General features: G+C 50.1%; 1 protein-coding gene across 3 annotated transcripts in view; it reads right to left on the bottom strand.

Moving 5' to 3' along the window:
• Nucleotides 1-14,808, bottom strand: part of PRELID2 (PRELI domain containing 2) — a 56,603-nt gene that overhangs the window by 28,482 nt on the left and 13,313 nt on the right. For 2 of the 3 annotated variants that reach the window (XM_075009874.1, XM_075009876.1), the window contains exons 1-4: nucleotides 8,053-8,646; nucleotides 7,452-7,509; nucleotides 5,024-5,097; nucleotides 2,440-2,600 (exon numbers count right to left, since the gene is read on the bottom strand). In XM_075009874.1, the coding sequence (XP_074865975.1) occupies nucleotides 2,440-2,600; nucleotides 5,024-5,097; nucleotides 7,452-7,509; nucleotides 8,053-8,145 (386 nt within the window). In that variant the 5' untranslated portion in view covers nucleotides 8,146-8,646. Of the gene's footprint in view, nucleotides 1-2,439; nucleotides 2,601-5,023; nucleotides 5,098-7,451; nucleotides 7,510-8,052; nucleotides 8,647-14,808 lie in introns of those variants that run through there. The other variant, XM_075009875.1, reaches the window with a different exon arrangement.

Raw genomic sequence — 14,808 nt, 5'->3', positions numbered from 1 at the left:
TCATTTTTTCAGAAATAATACTTCCTTTTTTTTTGAATTTCCTTCTCTTTTCAAAACTCATTATAAAAAGAATATATCTCATATCATATCAATATTTTGTGCACAAGACACCACAGCAAAAGGAACAAGAGTCAGAGTTAGGCTGGAAATTTTATTCACACAGATACACACACATAATACAGACACCTCCCTAGAGGAAGCCACAGTCTCTTACACACATGCAATGCATGCGTGCATATACTTGCCTACACAGACACTTTTTCCAGGGGCTGCCTAAGTCACTCAGCTCAGAAGGGAAGGGAGAGGTAAGATGGATGGGAAAGGAGGGGAGGAGAGAAGAAAGAAGAAGGGAAGAAAAGAGCCCAAGGATGAAAGCAGGGTGAGGATGAAAGGGCGGCAGTGAAGGAGAAAGGAGAATGTGTGTGGGGATATGTGGGATGTATGAAGGTGCCAGGGGAAGCAGAAGGCTAAAGGTACATGAGCATATAGGGGCAAAGGCAGGGTTCCCTCAGGCAGCCACCCAGGACAGATTCAGGTGCCATCCAGCTGATTAGCAGAACACCCACAGCCAGCAGCCACTGTTTCTACCTGCGGTACACAGACACACATGCCCCACACATGGATGGAAAAGTCAGAGGGAACACTGGCACAGGGGTGTGCATAGCAACATAATGAGAGTCCAGCCATGCATGGAAGTGAACAGGGCTGTATCGGGGGGCAGATCTGAGAGGGAGTATGACATAAGGGGTACAGTGCTGGGATGGATAGGTGTGAGGGACAGAGTGAGATGCGGTGACATGGGATGGAGATGCGGCCTCATCCCCAGCACTTGGAGATGGGGATACGCACACCTAACTCCGGGGTTCTGGCCATGGGACGACAGACTGTGGTTTGCTGCAGGACATCCCCCACAGATCGAGCACAGACATGTGAGGAACATGAGGAGAAGGCGGTTGAGTAGTAAGGAAGAAGCATGCGCCATGTCACCCACTGAAAGCAGCCTGCTGGGTATTCCTGAATCACACTCTTGTCCCCTGCCTAGACCCAGCTAATGGGAGAATCACATGTGGATAGAGGGGCAGAGCAGCATGCAGACTCCTCCCCTTCTCCCTTCGGCCACCCAAGGGAGCTGGACGCAAAGATTTCATTTAGAGTTTGGGGCCATCTCTAGTTACCAGCTCAGAAGGCAAAGAGAGAATAATTTAAGCCCACATGACTCTTAGCAACTGGTCTGCAACCTGCAGCTCTTTAAGGACACTATAGCTGCGTCTACACGTGCACGCTACTTCGAAGTAGCGGCACCAACTTTGAAATAGCGCCCGACGCATGTAGACGCGGTCACAGGGCGGACTCAACAGCCAGCCGCTCCCTTAAAGGGCCCCTCCCAGACACAGTTGCACTAAACAACACAAGATACACAGAGCTGACAACAGGTTGCAGACCCTGTGCCTGCAGCATAGATCCCCAGCTGCCGCAGCAGCAGCCAGAAGCCCTGGGCTAAGGGCTGCTGCCCACGGTGACCATAGAGCCCCGCAGGGGCTGGAGAGAGAGCATCTCTCAACCCCACAGCTGATGGCCGCCATGGAGGACCCAGCAATTTTGACGTTGCGGGACGCGGATCGTCTACACGGTCCCTACTTCGACGTTGAACGTCGAAGTAGGGCGCTATTCCTATCTCCTCATGAGGTTAGCGACTTCGACGTCTCGCCGCCTAACGTCGAAGTTTTCAACGTCGAAGTAGGGACTGTGTAGACGATCCGCGTCCCGCAACGTCGAAATTGCTGGGTCCTCCATGGCGGCCATCAGCTGGGGGGTTGAGAGATGCTCTCTCTCCAGCCCCTGCGGGGCTCTATGGTCACCGTGGGCAGCAGCCCTTAGCCCAGGGCTTCTGGCTGCTTCTGCGGCAGCTGGGGATCTATGCTGCAGGCACAGGGTCTGCAACCAGTTGTCAGCTCTGTGTATCTTGTGTTGTTTAGTGCAACTGTGTCTGGGAGGGGCCCTTTAAGGGAGCGGCTGGCTGTTGAGTCTGCCCCGTGACCCTGTCTGCAGCTGTGCCTGGCATCCCTATTTCGATGTGTGCTACTTTGACGTGTAGACGTTCCCTTGCTGCGCCTATTTCGATGTTGGGCTGAGCAACGTTGAAGTTGAACATCGACGTTGTCGGCCCTGGAGGACGTGTAGACGTTATTCATCGAAATAGACTATTTCGATGTTGGCTGCACGTGTAGACGTAGCCTATAACTGCAAAGTTAAAAAAAAAAAAACCTCCTGATTATTTTCAATAAACAGCGAATGTCTAAAAGCCCAACAACAAACAACTCATTGGCTCCTTTTGCTCTTTTGGTTGCCGTCCCCTGCCCTGAACTGGGTAGAAGAGACATTCCATTATATAGATACACGTACCCAAAACAGTATTCACATGCAGGCAGTAGCCCTTACCAATTTGGATTTTCCAGGCTTTCCCTGAAGACAGATTCTTCACTTAGAGATGCATATTGTGTCCAGGTAAGGCAGTGAGACTTCATAACCATATTTCTTTCTTGCATATTTAGCCAAGATTCTTCCTCTAAGTAGATGTCAGACACTTTCAAGACACTAACCTGTCAAGCATAAGGACCATTACTTTCAAATTTCAAGACAAACACTTTCATATTGTATTTATGTGTATCCTTATATGCTAAAGCAGAGGATTAACAGTTGAGAAAGAAGGCACATCAGCTGCAGCCAGTCCCTAACAATACACATGGACCTTAACAAGGTCACGCAAATGTTCAAAGATTTATGCAAACTGCTCAGCTCCAAGGCACATTTCTTGACTGCTAGATGAATGATCATGTTTCATTTCTAACTGGTTATGGCCTGTTTGAAATGATAGATTCTAACAGGGCCCATTTACAGACTGGTGTTTGCAAAGCACCATCAGCTACAAACTAAGATGTGCAACATAAACTTTCTACCTCTGCTCCCTCCTATTATTGGGCTGCGCTGCCCCTGAAGTAACTTACCCTTGATGAGCTACTTAAGTTACAGCAGACTGTTGCCTGCTGCCTTTGGACACACTGTCCAGAATCCCCACAGAGCTAGGAGTTGTCTGCATTCCTCCTGCCCAGGTGTGTTCTCTACCGTGGAGTTTCAGAGGATCATTAGAAAACAGCTTATGACTATCTTTCTCCACTCCTGCATTAGGAGAATTCCTCTACACCCAGACCTGTTGCTTCTAGAATTCTTTTATTCTGCTCTCTCCCATCTACCCAGGGACAGCACACGAAGGGCATACTAGGGTAAGGGCCCCTGGATCATTTTACATTCTGTCCAGTACATGGAAGTTTACTTTTCAAACACACAGATGTAATATGCATAAATGTATAACAAAACACTGCTGTGTCAAAATGAACACAGCAGTTTTTTGTTATACAAGATCCAACATATGGAGGATATAATCAGTGCACAGATATAATGCAATGAAATATTTTCTGTGCAGTGTACTAACTAAAATATTGCAAGTGGGTAATAAAATTAAAAGCTATTTTTTCATCAACTGAAATTTAACTGAACAAGATGACAGAGGTAACATCTATTTTTGAAGTTATTCCTGTGGATGAGAGAGGCAAGTTTTAGTGCTAGACAGGAAGAGCTGTCTGTAGCCTGAAAACACATCTCTCTCAAAACAGAAGTGGATGGTCCAATAAAAAGATATTACCTCACGCACCTCATCTCTCAAATATCCTGGGACTGATGACACCACTACATCAGTGCTACTTGTAAATTCAAGTGACAGCTCTCTCATCATCGCAGCATAATAAAATATTCCTTAGCTCACCTACGTGGAATTTGCAGCATCTGTTCTCCCACTCACAATGCATTTTCTAAACAGAATATTTCTTGGGATGCCTGGAAGTGGAACTCCCAGGTTATAAATGTTGGTTTTGATTTGTGTCAAGTGTCTGTGATCCAAAGGGTTCTTTTAAAGATAACGAACTTCTCACTTGTCATGCTCTTTTGTTTACTTTGCATTTCTTTCAGTTATGACCATGAAAACAGTCCATGAAACAGTTTCACTAACTAACTCAACCACACAACACTTTAGGATCACAAAAACACTCCATGTTCATTCCCCACCCTTACCCCACTCCTCCCCCACAGTTTTTAAATGGCATTTAAATTAAAATCCTTGGCAGCATTTCAGTATTGCTTATCTGAAGCACTGAAAATATTTGCACAATCTTCCCCCCCGGCATCCAAAAATCCCCCATAGGAGAGTCTCTAAGGTAATAATTGGGGGGTTATTTTTACTTGTGTTTTGATTTCTGAGCCTCCAAAGTGCACCTGAGTCATATTTTCAAGAATCTCCCTTCTACCAAGAAGGCTAGAAACAAAAGTTAACAGTTTCAAGTAATTACAGGACTCTGGAAGCTGGAGCTTTATCCAAAACAAACATATCACAAAAGGGCTGACAACACTGAAGAGGTTTTGCAAAATCTAAAGTTTGGAATAGCATTTATTTAAAACCCTCAGTTTTAAAACCCTCAGTTCACACTACAAATGGCAATTGCATACATTTTATAAAACACATATAATTACGCAAAAAAAAAAAACTTTAACAACAACTACACACAGATCTATTCCAAGGTTTTCCAATAATTTGCTCCTATAAAAGGAGAGCAGCTTGCTTTCAGAGGTTTCAGTAAGAGAAAACCATTTTAAATTGTTATAGGCTTCATCTTGGCTATTTTACAGGTACAGAAGAGATGCACAGCATAAGATATGGGAGATGACAAGATGGCAATTTTGTCCTTCAAAAGGAAATGCAAGATTCCTTTATATAGAACCTTTTCATTATTTTTCAAATACAAAGTTTTATCTTTCTTCTGGTTTAAACAGTTAATGGGAAATCTGATCTTTTCATGCAAATTGCAACAGGAACCTGTATCATGATTATTGCTGGATTTTTTTTTTTTAAGTATCACTTTAAAAATATCAACATAATCCAAAGCCAAGCTAAACCTAGATTTAAAGTAATTACCTTTCTTAATATTTCTGGAATTACATTCTGACATGTTGCAATTCTCCTTCTGTAAGTAATCCCTGTGGACAAATCTGATAATAAAGAAAATGAATAAATAAGACATACTGAAGAGCTACCATGGCAAATGTTGCCTTTCATTAATAGAAATAAAGTATCAGAAATGCTAGCATGAGAATCAAACTGCAGGCAGGAAGGCTAGGAAACTAACAATGGGTTAGACTGTCTTTTTTATTATTATTATTATTTAGAGCTATCATAGTATTCCTGCTCCTTTGCCAGACAACATGGTAAACAAGAAAGATGCCGACAATCTGGGTTCAGTCTGCTAAGGAAGGCATCTATGCCCATCACTGCACTGTAGCACCCCCTAAAGCTAGGGAACATATGGTAGTTTTACAAACATTCATACTAATACTTGTAAGGGTGAAAGCATTGCACACACAGCTAAACTCAGCCCTGACATGAGTGGGCATGACAGCACTGAAGTCGAAGCTGGATTTGGATCACAGCAGTAAAGTTGTTCATTTCCACAGGTGCTCTGTTCTTGGATCTGGGGCTCGAGAAAAACCAGAATATGTATGAACTGTTTGGCAGTCAGTCCATGCCCCAACCAAAAATTCTGCTTTCACTTACTCAGTTCTTCCACTTAATATTCTCAAGTACATGCTACAAGCACACAGAATATACTCCCCCACTCTTAAACAGCAGTTGAGATCTACACAAGTGGTTGGAAGACTACTCATTTATTTTTATATTGAATTGGGCCCAGTGACAAGGATGAAGATTGTCTAGTAGGAAAAAGAAATCAAATTATAGTTATTAAGCATGACCAAAAACGTGACTGGCTTTCAGGATCTCTTCGCATTTTAATATTCAATGAACCAGATCCTCAATATGCTACAAAAGAAGAGGCCAACTGGCAGACAGCCTGGTTTAAAAGAGAGTTCTCACTAATCAAAATAATGTTCTCTCAAACATCTGAGAGTTGCTTTCCTGGGAAAGGGCCCTAATGGTACATTGGGTACATATTAAATATGAGGTGCCTACATGGCATATGAAACAGTATTTCCAAGAAAAGGACTGCTTAATGCCTACAGGTATGATTTTGACCTCCAGTACATGTTAGCAGGTATCAGGGCCAGTATTCTAGTCTCTCTGTGCAGGGGCAGAGCAGTGATACCACTCGTACAGACAAAGCAGAATACTGGAATTAAAAACACATCCTGGATATCTATCTCAGGTACTTGGCCACTTTACAGATTGGGAACTGAGGCACAGAGAGAGTAAATGATTTGCCCAAGGCCACATAGGAAGTCTGTGGCACATCTCTCAGGCACCACGATCACTAGTCATCTGTATGAAGCGAGAGCTGAACTCTACATGATATTCCCATCCAACTGAAAAGGGTGTAAAAATAAACTCACTTCCTTTGTTCACATCTCTTCCCCAGCAAGGTATCAGACTAATCTAAGATACAAAAGGAGTCTCCAAATCTCTCTATTATTATTAGGCAGAATACTTGTAGACAACAGCACCATAAGGTGAAGTTTTTCTTCACTCCCTCACCCCAAAATGAGTACATTTCCAAAAGCATAAAAACCACTGTCTGTTTTGGCACAAAAGTGGTCTTGTATATGCATGTTTACCCTGCCATCTTTTAAAATAAAATTTCCCAAGCATATACACATTGTATGTCCACCACTGTGCTTAATTGACTATTTTACAGTGCCCTGTCAACAAATCTCTTAAATTACAAATACAAATATCTTAAAAAACCATGCCTGCCTACCCATTTGTCTCACCAAAACTGTGTTACCTCCGCAAGTCTCCCTTTTCCAGGCAGTGTCAGAAATGTTTGGCATTTGGAGAAAGCCAAATGCTTTACATTATTTTAGAGGATCCAGCCATCAAAGCAACTGGGATGAGAATCTGGCTTCAATTTCTTACCATCCGTATTATCTTTTAGGATACTGGGCAGGTCACTGACCTTCTGTGATTCTGTTTCCCCCATCTATAAAATGGGACAACTATACTTCCCATCACACACAGAGGGTGCAACCAAAGAAACCAAGCATTTCTTGATTTGGATCACTTTTCTTAGGTCCACAAAAGTCAAAGGAAAAATTCACTGGTCCTACAAAAGTTGCAAGTGTCATTACAGAAATGGAATGGACCTATACACTGACAGCTAGCAGTAGAAGGAGAACAGGCAAGTCATGTTGAGTTGCTCACAATCTAAGAGAGAGTTTATTTAAGCTGCAAACTCTCTGGCGTAGAGGCTGTCTTTTTGTTCTGTGTTCATACAGCCCCTGGGATAATGGGATCCAGGGCCCATGGCATTTCTGAAACATAGTAATAATGATGACATAATGAATAAATAGGATTTAAGTAGCACCATATGCAAATAGAAAAGTTTGTAGCTTACCTGTTTTCTCTTCCATAGTTTTTATAGCTGTGACGTGTTTCTCCATGGGACTGGGATACTAGGTAAAAATGTACAATGCAAGCATTACTATACTGGTCACTATGTAACAGTGTAAACATTACTATACTTGTAATAGAAACCTAACATTTACTTGTGAAATCAGCGAGCATTTTCATTAAACTCTAAATGGATAAAAAGAGCAAGATTGTGTCAAGAGTGTGCAGTGGCCATTTAGATTAGCTCAGAAGGGGGAATTTGAAACTTATTTGAAACTGTTTCACCTTCCAGTGGAGCAGCTGTTGTGGTGCCATGAAACAAGCTCAGACTGGTAGACCTGCATTGTTCTGCAAGTATGGGACAATCAGCAGCGGCTACAAAACTTCCACACATGTAAGGTCACCTCCATGGAACTTTATGAATTGCTTCCCCTCCCCCCTGTACCCTGAAGCTCTGCAATACCAAATGAGACCTGCTTTGACAGCGCCACATTTCCCACACCACGAAGGTCCGGCTGTGAAATATCCTGAGAGGAGGGATTGAGATCCAAAGTTAAAAAAAGTTCCTGAGTGTCTCGGATCAGCTGCTCCGTTCTCCCACTCACCACTGTCATCCTCCTCTTCCTCCACGTCTTCCCTGGTGTTGCAAGAGGACTCTCTGGGTAGGTATCCACAGACTGTTTGGGGTCCCCACACATCCTTGAATCCCAGGCAGTTGCTCATAAAGGGGCATGTTTGTGGTGATGACCCAGCATGTCTGTTTGCTTCCTTTGTTTTCTGGAACCCCTGCCTGAGCTCCTTCATGTTCAATTGGCACTGCTGGACATCCCTGCTCTGTCCTTCTCCCTCCATGCCCTGTGAAATCTTGGTTGCATTTCTTTTGCTGCTTCTTAATTCTGCCGATACACAGCAATAAGGCCCTGGATCTCCTGCACGCTCCAGGTTGCAGATCGCCTGCAACCTTGGGAATTCATGGCCAGATGTGCTGCTGAGGTGTGTGGCCTGCTCCACTCACTGTACTGTCCAAACAGGAAATGAAATTCAAACTTTCCTGAGCCATCTCCTGCACACCTGAGCTGTGTCTACACGTGCACGCTACTTCGAAGTAGCGGCACTAACTTCGAAATAGTGCCCGTTGCGGCTACACGCGTCGGGCACAATTTCGAAGTTAACTTCGACGTTAGGCGGCGAGACGTCGAAGTCGCTAACCCCATGAGGGGATCGGAATAGCGCCCTACTTCGACGTTCAACGTCGAAGTAGGGACAGTGTAGCCGATCCGCGTCCCACAACGTCGAAATTGCCGGGTCCTCCATGGCGGCCATCAGCTGGGGGGTTGAGAGACGCTCTCTCCAGCCCCTCAGCTCACTGGTGGCCGTGTGGAGCGGCCCCTTAAAGGTCCCCTCCCCCTTCCTTCCTGTGCAGGAAGCTGAGGCAATGTGCAGGCTCCTGCCTGCACACGCGGCCAGCCTGCACAGCCCTCAGCCAGACAGCCAGTGGCAATGGCGAGCCGGCAGCCCCCCCAGCGCCCCCAGGGGACCCCCCCCAAGGGGAGCCAGGGCAGCCAGCCCAGCCAGAAGACCTGCCAGTCTGGGAAGCGGCAGCGGGGCCCCTCCTGGACGGAGACCGAGCTGCGGGACCTGCTGGGGCTCTGGAGCGAGGAGGAGGTGCTCCAGGTAATGGGGAGCAAGAGGCGGAACGTGGATGCGTTCGCTCAGCTGGCCGACGGCCTGGCTGCCCGGGGTCACCCTGCCCGCACTCCGGACCATGTCCGGAGTAAGGTCAAGGAGCTGCGGCAGGGTTATGCCCGGGCCCAGGATGCCGCCAGCCGATCTGGGGCTGCCCCCGTCACTTGCCCCTTTTACAGGGAGCTCAGGGACATCCTGGGCCCCCAGCACACCTCCTCCCCTCCGGCCACCCTTGACACCTCGGCTGACGAGCCCCAGCAGCCGGAGTCCGACCCGGAGGCAAGCCCCGCACCCCGGGGGCCCCCCCCGGAGGCCATCCCCGGGACATCGCGGCAGGAGAAGGAGGAGGAGGAGGGGGGCTCCTCCTCCGCAGAATCCAGCCTGCAGATCCTCCTCCTGCCATCCCGGAGCAGCAGCAGGGCCTCCGACCCCCGGGGATCTCCAGACCGTGTGAGCGGACCCACAGGTAGGTACCCCTCTCTGGTGGACACCCCTGGGCTTCAGGGGCGGGGGTAACAGAGATGTGTCCAGGGCCCCCCACACGCTCACATGGCCATGGCCCCAAGGACACCAGGGCCATGGCCCTCACAGCACTGCAGCCATCAGCCCCTGCCCCCGCCACCCTGCATGACAGTGCCATGCCCCATCCCCGGGACGGGGGGAGCGGAACCTCGAGGGGACCCCGGGCAGAGGGGGTGGGACACCCTGCAGCAGCAGCATGTGATGGAGTGCGGGGAGTGCCAAAGGGAGACTCAGGCTACATATGAGCCACAAGAGCCGAGGAGCTCCCAGGGCCAAAGGAGGATCCTGGCGCTACAGCTGGCAGGTGACACCTCTGCCCTGAACAAACAGGAGGGAGGAGCCGAGCTGGCTTGGAATTGGGGGGCAAGGGCGGGGGCCACAGGTAGAGGCTAGGGGAAGGGAGAGCTGGTAGGCAGCCAGCCAGAGGAGGGGGAAAGCTGCATCCCAGAGGGGCCCCCCTTGGGGTCTTCTCCCCACGACGGGTTGGAAGGACTGTCTCTTCCGACAGCTGGTGCTGTCACTCCTGCCAGAAACTGGCCATCTGTGGCCTAAGAAAGCTCGCCTGCTCTCAGACCCTGCGGGGTGAAGTGAGAGTCGCTCCCACCAGGGGACGGGGTGCAGGGCAGGGGGACCCCTGAGCCCCATCCATCACAGCAGCATCTCCCGGGGACAGGGATGGGGAACCTGCAGCACAGGGCGGGGGGGACAAAGGCCACAGCTCAGGGCCCACACTAACGCCTGTCTCCATTCTTCTTCCCCCCTCCTCTCCCGTGTCCTGCACCTGCACCATCCGAAGGACCGGAAGAGAGCGCCGGCGAGGCCTCAGTTGTCCCGGAGAGCCCTCCGGGACCATCGCTCCAGGGCAGCCCCTCGGCCGAGGAACGACCGGCCCCGCGGAGGGCAAGACGGCGGACCCCGCGCCTACTACCGGCAGCGGCGACGGACCTCCAGCTGCCAGAGCGGGCGCTGGCCTGGCGCCAGGAGGCATGGGGGGCCTATATGCAGACATTTAACCGGCTGGTTGATTACCTGGCCCCCCATGCCGCACCGGCCGAGCCACCGCCCGCCGCGCCCGCTCCTGCAGCCCCACCACCAGCTGCTCCAGCCGTCGCCGGGCCGTCCGCCGTCGCCCCACCACCCACCCGCAAGGGCCACAGCGCCGAGGGACCCCTGGAGCCACCTGAGACTCGCCGGCACCGATACCTTCCGGTCCAGCCCGCTCCCACCCAGCCGCGGACCAGACTGCAGGCACGGCGGGGCACGCCCAGTGCTGGGCTCTAGGGGCGAGGGGCCCGGGACGTGCCCCCCCCCTTGTTGTATATAGTTTGACTGTTTGTTTTTGGTGCCCCCGTTTGCCCCGTCCCCCCCATGTAAATAGTTCTCCCCGTTCTCCTCCCTGCTTTTCTTTTTTGTTGATGGCGCACACTTCTTTGCTTTGTTGTTGTATTGTTTTATTTGTGCACATCGTGCTTTGGTTGAACATTTGTCCCTCCTTTTTGGTTTGTGTTTCACATATTTATTTATTTACATGCAAAAAAAAAGTTTCGTAAAGACAAAAAAAAAGTTTACGTTCACCCACAAGTTCGTGCTGTCATTTGTCCAGGACAAGTGGGGGGGGGGGGGCGGTGGGGTGCTCCATGGTGTGGGCGTTGGGGCAGGAGTGTGGGGGACGAAGGGGCGGGCAGTAGGGCGCCTGGGCAGAGTTCACCCCGCGGCCTGTTGGTCGAAGTGGGCCCGCAGGGCCTCCCGGACCCGGGTCCCCTCTGGGTCCACCTGCCGACTGGGGGCAGCAGGTGGCTGCACGTGTGCCCTGCCGGCCTCCGCGGCCCAGCCCTGCAGAAAGGTCTCCCCCTTGCTCTCCACGAGGTTGTGCAGGGCGCAGCAGGCACCCACAATCTGGGGGATGTTGTTGGGGCCCGCATCCAGGCAGGTCAGGAGACATCGCCAGCGTCCCTTGAGGTGGCCAAATGAGCGCTCCACCACCTGGCGCGCACGGTTCAGGCGCTCGTTGAAGCGCTCCTGGCTAGCGGAGAGATGGCCCGTGTAGGGGTGCACGAGCCACGGGCGGAGGGGGTAGGCCGCATCTGCGATGAGGCAGAAGGGCATGGTGGTGTCCCCCAGAGGGATCTCCCGCTAGGGGATGTAGGTCCCCGCCTCCAGCTGGCGGCACAGGCCCGAGTTCCGAAAAACCCGGGCATCGTGGGTGCTGCCAGGCCAGCCCACGTAAATGTCCTGGAAACGTCCCCGGCTCTCCACCAAGGCCTGCAGGATGACAGAATGGTAGCCCTTCCGATTGAGGTATCGTCCTCCACTGTGATGCGGGGCGCGGATGGGGATGTGAGTCCCATCCAGAGCCCCGAAGCAGTTGGGGAAGCCCAGGGTGGCAAAGGCGGCGACAGTGGCATGTGGGTCCCCCAGCCTCACGAGCCTGTGCAGGAGCATGGCGTTGATGGCACGCACGACCTGTAGAGAAAGCACATGGGACAGCCCCAATGAGGGGTGAGCAGGGTGTGCGTGGCCCTGCCCTGCCCTGGCCTCCCCCTGTGGGTTCTCTTACCTCCATGAAGACAGCCCCGACGGTGGCCTTTCCGACACCAAACTGCTGCCCCACGGATCGGTAGCTGTCCGGAGTGGCCAGCTTCCAGACAGCGATGCCGACCCGTTTCTCCACAGGGAGGGCACGCCACATGGCAGTGTCCCGGTGCCTGAGTGCGGGGGTGAGCCACTGGCACAGCTCCAGGAATGTCTGCCGGCTCATCCTGAAGTTCCTGAGCCAGTGGTCATCGTCCCACTCCCCAAGCACCAGCCGCTCCCACCAGTCGGTGCTGGTGGGGTAGCTCCACAGCCGCCGGCGTGTGAGGCGGGGGGGTGGAGCGGGGTGCTGGAGGGGTAGGGGTTGAGCCCTGCTGCCCTGGGGGCATCTCCTCCCCTGGGGCAAGAAGGTACTCAGCTGCCTCCCACATGGCATGGGCCAGGGCAAGCCCTGCTCCTGCCGGGAGGGCTGGGTGGACCTCTAGCTGCTGCTGCTGCTGCTGGGGGTCCATGACTGCGGCGCCCAGGGTCTGTGTGCCTATGGCTCCTCAGACCGCGTGCTGTGCAGGCTGAGTGTATGTGGGAGGGGCCCTTTAAGGGAGCGGCTAGCTGTTGCCCCGGAAGCGCTAGTCCGTCCGTTGACCCTGTCTGCACCTGTGCCTGGCATCCCTATTTCGATGTGTGCTACTTTGACGTGTAGACGTTCCCTCGCTGGGCCTATTTCGATGTTGGGCTGAGCAACGTCGAAGTTGAACATCGACGTTGCCGGCCCTGGAGGACGTGTAGACGTTATTCATCAAAATAGCCTATTTCGATGTCGCAACATCAAAATAAGCTATTTCGATGTAGGCTTCACGTGTAGATGTAGCCCTGGAGAGCAGCACAGCTGAAAAGCACTGTCCAGAGTAGTCACATTGGGGCACTGTGGGACACTTCCAGGAGGACAAGAACATAGAATTTCACAACGCTCCATCTATACTACACTAAAGTCGACCATGGAAGGTTGATTTTCACATTACTCCTCATGAGAGGCCAGAGTACAAAAGTTAATCTTAGAAGCCCTCAAAGTCAGTGGAAAGGAACCCATAGTGTGGGCTGATTGTTTGGAAAAATCAGCCTAAGTTCAACCTAACCTCCTACTGCAGACCAGATCTGGGCCACTTTGGACTCTATCTTGGCAAAGAGCTTCAGAAGGCAAAAGAACTATATTGCCCATTGCTAAAAGCAAATCAACGTTCAGATGAATTGATGATGGAAATCAAAAACAAGATAAATCATTGTAGTTCGACACTACTCAAAAGTAAATGGTCTAGTTCAAACCCGATAATGCTGACAGAGGTTAGCCTTAGAAGAAATATGAAGAGTAGGAGGAGGTAGGGAAGTAATAGCAATGATTACCCATAACAAGTGGTAGAGCACCCAGATTTAAATAAACAGAACAATAGCATAATAGGCTCTAACCTGCAGTAACCACAGTTAATTTTGCTACTCGGGGTAAAAGCTGGATTTTTAAAAGGAAGCACAAATCTGTAGATTCTTATTTTGTAGTAAAATCAAAGACTTCTATGTAACATGCTGCTTTGAAATGGGACAAGCATTTGTATAATTACATTAGCAATGTAACTTACAGAGTGCAAGGCCCAATTGTGTGAAACAAAAAGCAATTTACATAAATCTTTCACTAAATAGCAGACTATTACCCAAGTAGTTAAAACAGAAACAGACTCAATTTCCTACACAGCAGAATGTAAGAAATGGCGTTTAGGGCCTATGAGCAGATGGAATGGTTCAGCAAATGTAGCAGTCACACCAAAATTGACTTCTAAGCCAATCAGGTTCCCTCCAACCCACCCCTCAGGCTTATATTTCCTGAGGCTTTTCAAATACAAAAGCAGAAGGAATCTTTTAAAAATCTCAGTTTGGGTATTTCCTTAGCCTTCTAGTGACTTTAGGGAACAGCCAACTAGCCCCAAGGCATCAATCCCTACCACAGCTCAGGGCTCCCACCCTTGAGAGTGAGGACAATGGAAAGGGGAAACTGTGCTGGAGTCAGCGCAAACCACTGATCAAGGGGGGCTTGTGCATCTTGTTACTACAACCTGTTCAACGTTATCCCTTTGTTGTGGGTTATTGCTAAATATCACAAAATAATTGGCAGGACCCCACTCCTCTCTCTAGTCATATTTTCCTTCCAAACAAACCCAAACATTAAGAGAACAATAAGGCAGCAAATTCAAGAGAAGTCACTGCTGCAAAAGTTTTAAAAAGTGCCAGAATTAACATCTGTGCAACCTTAATTCAGCCATCTTGTGCAAAGGCCAGTGGTTTTCAACCAGCGTGCCCTGAGACTTGTCCAAGTGTGCCGGGAAATTTTGTCAATGTCCCCTTCCTGTGGCTCTTTGCAGAGCCACCTTGGGGGAAGCTGACAACCCCACAGGACCCCATTTGTGCCAGAAGGCAGCTGAAATACCGTTTCCCAGCCTGAATGAGCTGGCTGGGAGCGCGACCTCACTCCCTGCTGCAGCAAGAGGAAGGAAGGGCAGAAGCCTGATGGAGCTGGGACCCAGTTTAAATGCTGCATCCTGGCTCCAATGGGTTGGTGGGGAGTGGAGCTGCTTTCA

Source organism: Carettochelys insculpta, chromosome 15 (genome assembly GCF_033958435.1).
Source record: "Carettochelys insculpta isolate YL-2023 chromosome 15, ASM3395843v1, whole genome shotgun sequence".
Classification (NCBI taxonomy): domain Eukaryota; kingdom Metazoa; phylum Chordata; order Testudines; family Carettochelyidae; genus Carettochelys; species Carettochelys insculpta.
This window is presented reverse-complemented; position numbering and strand designations above follow the sequence as displayed.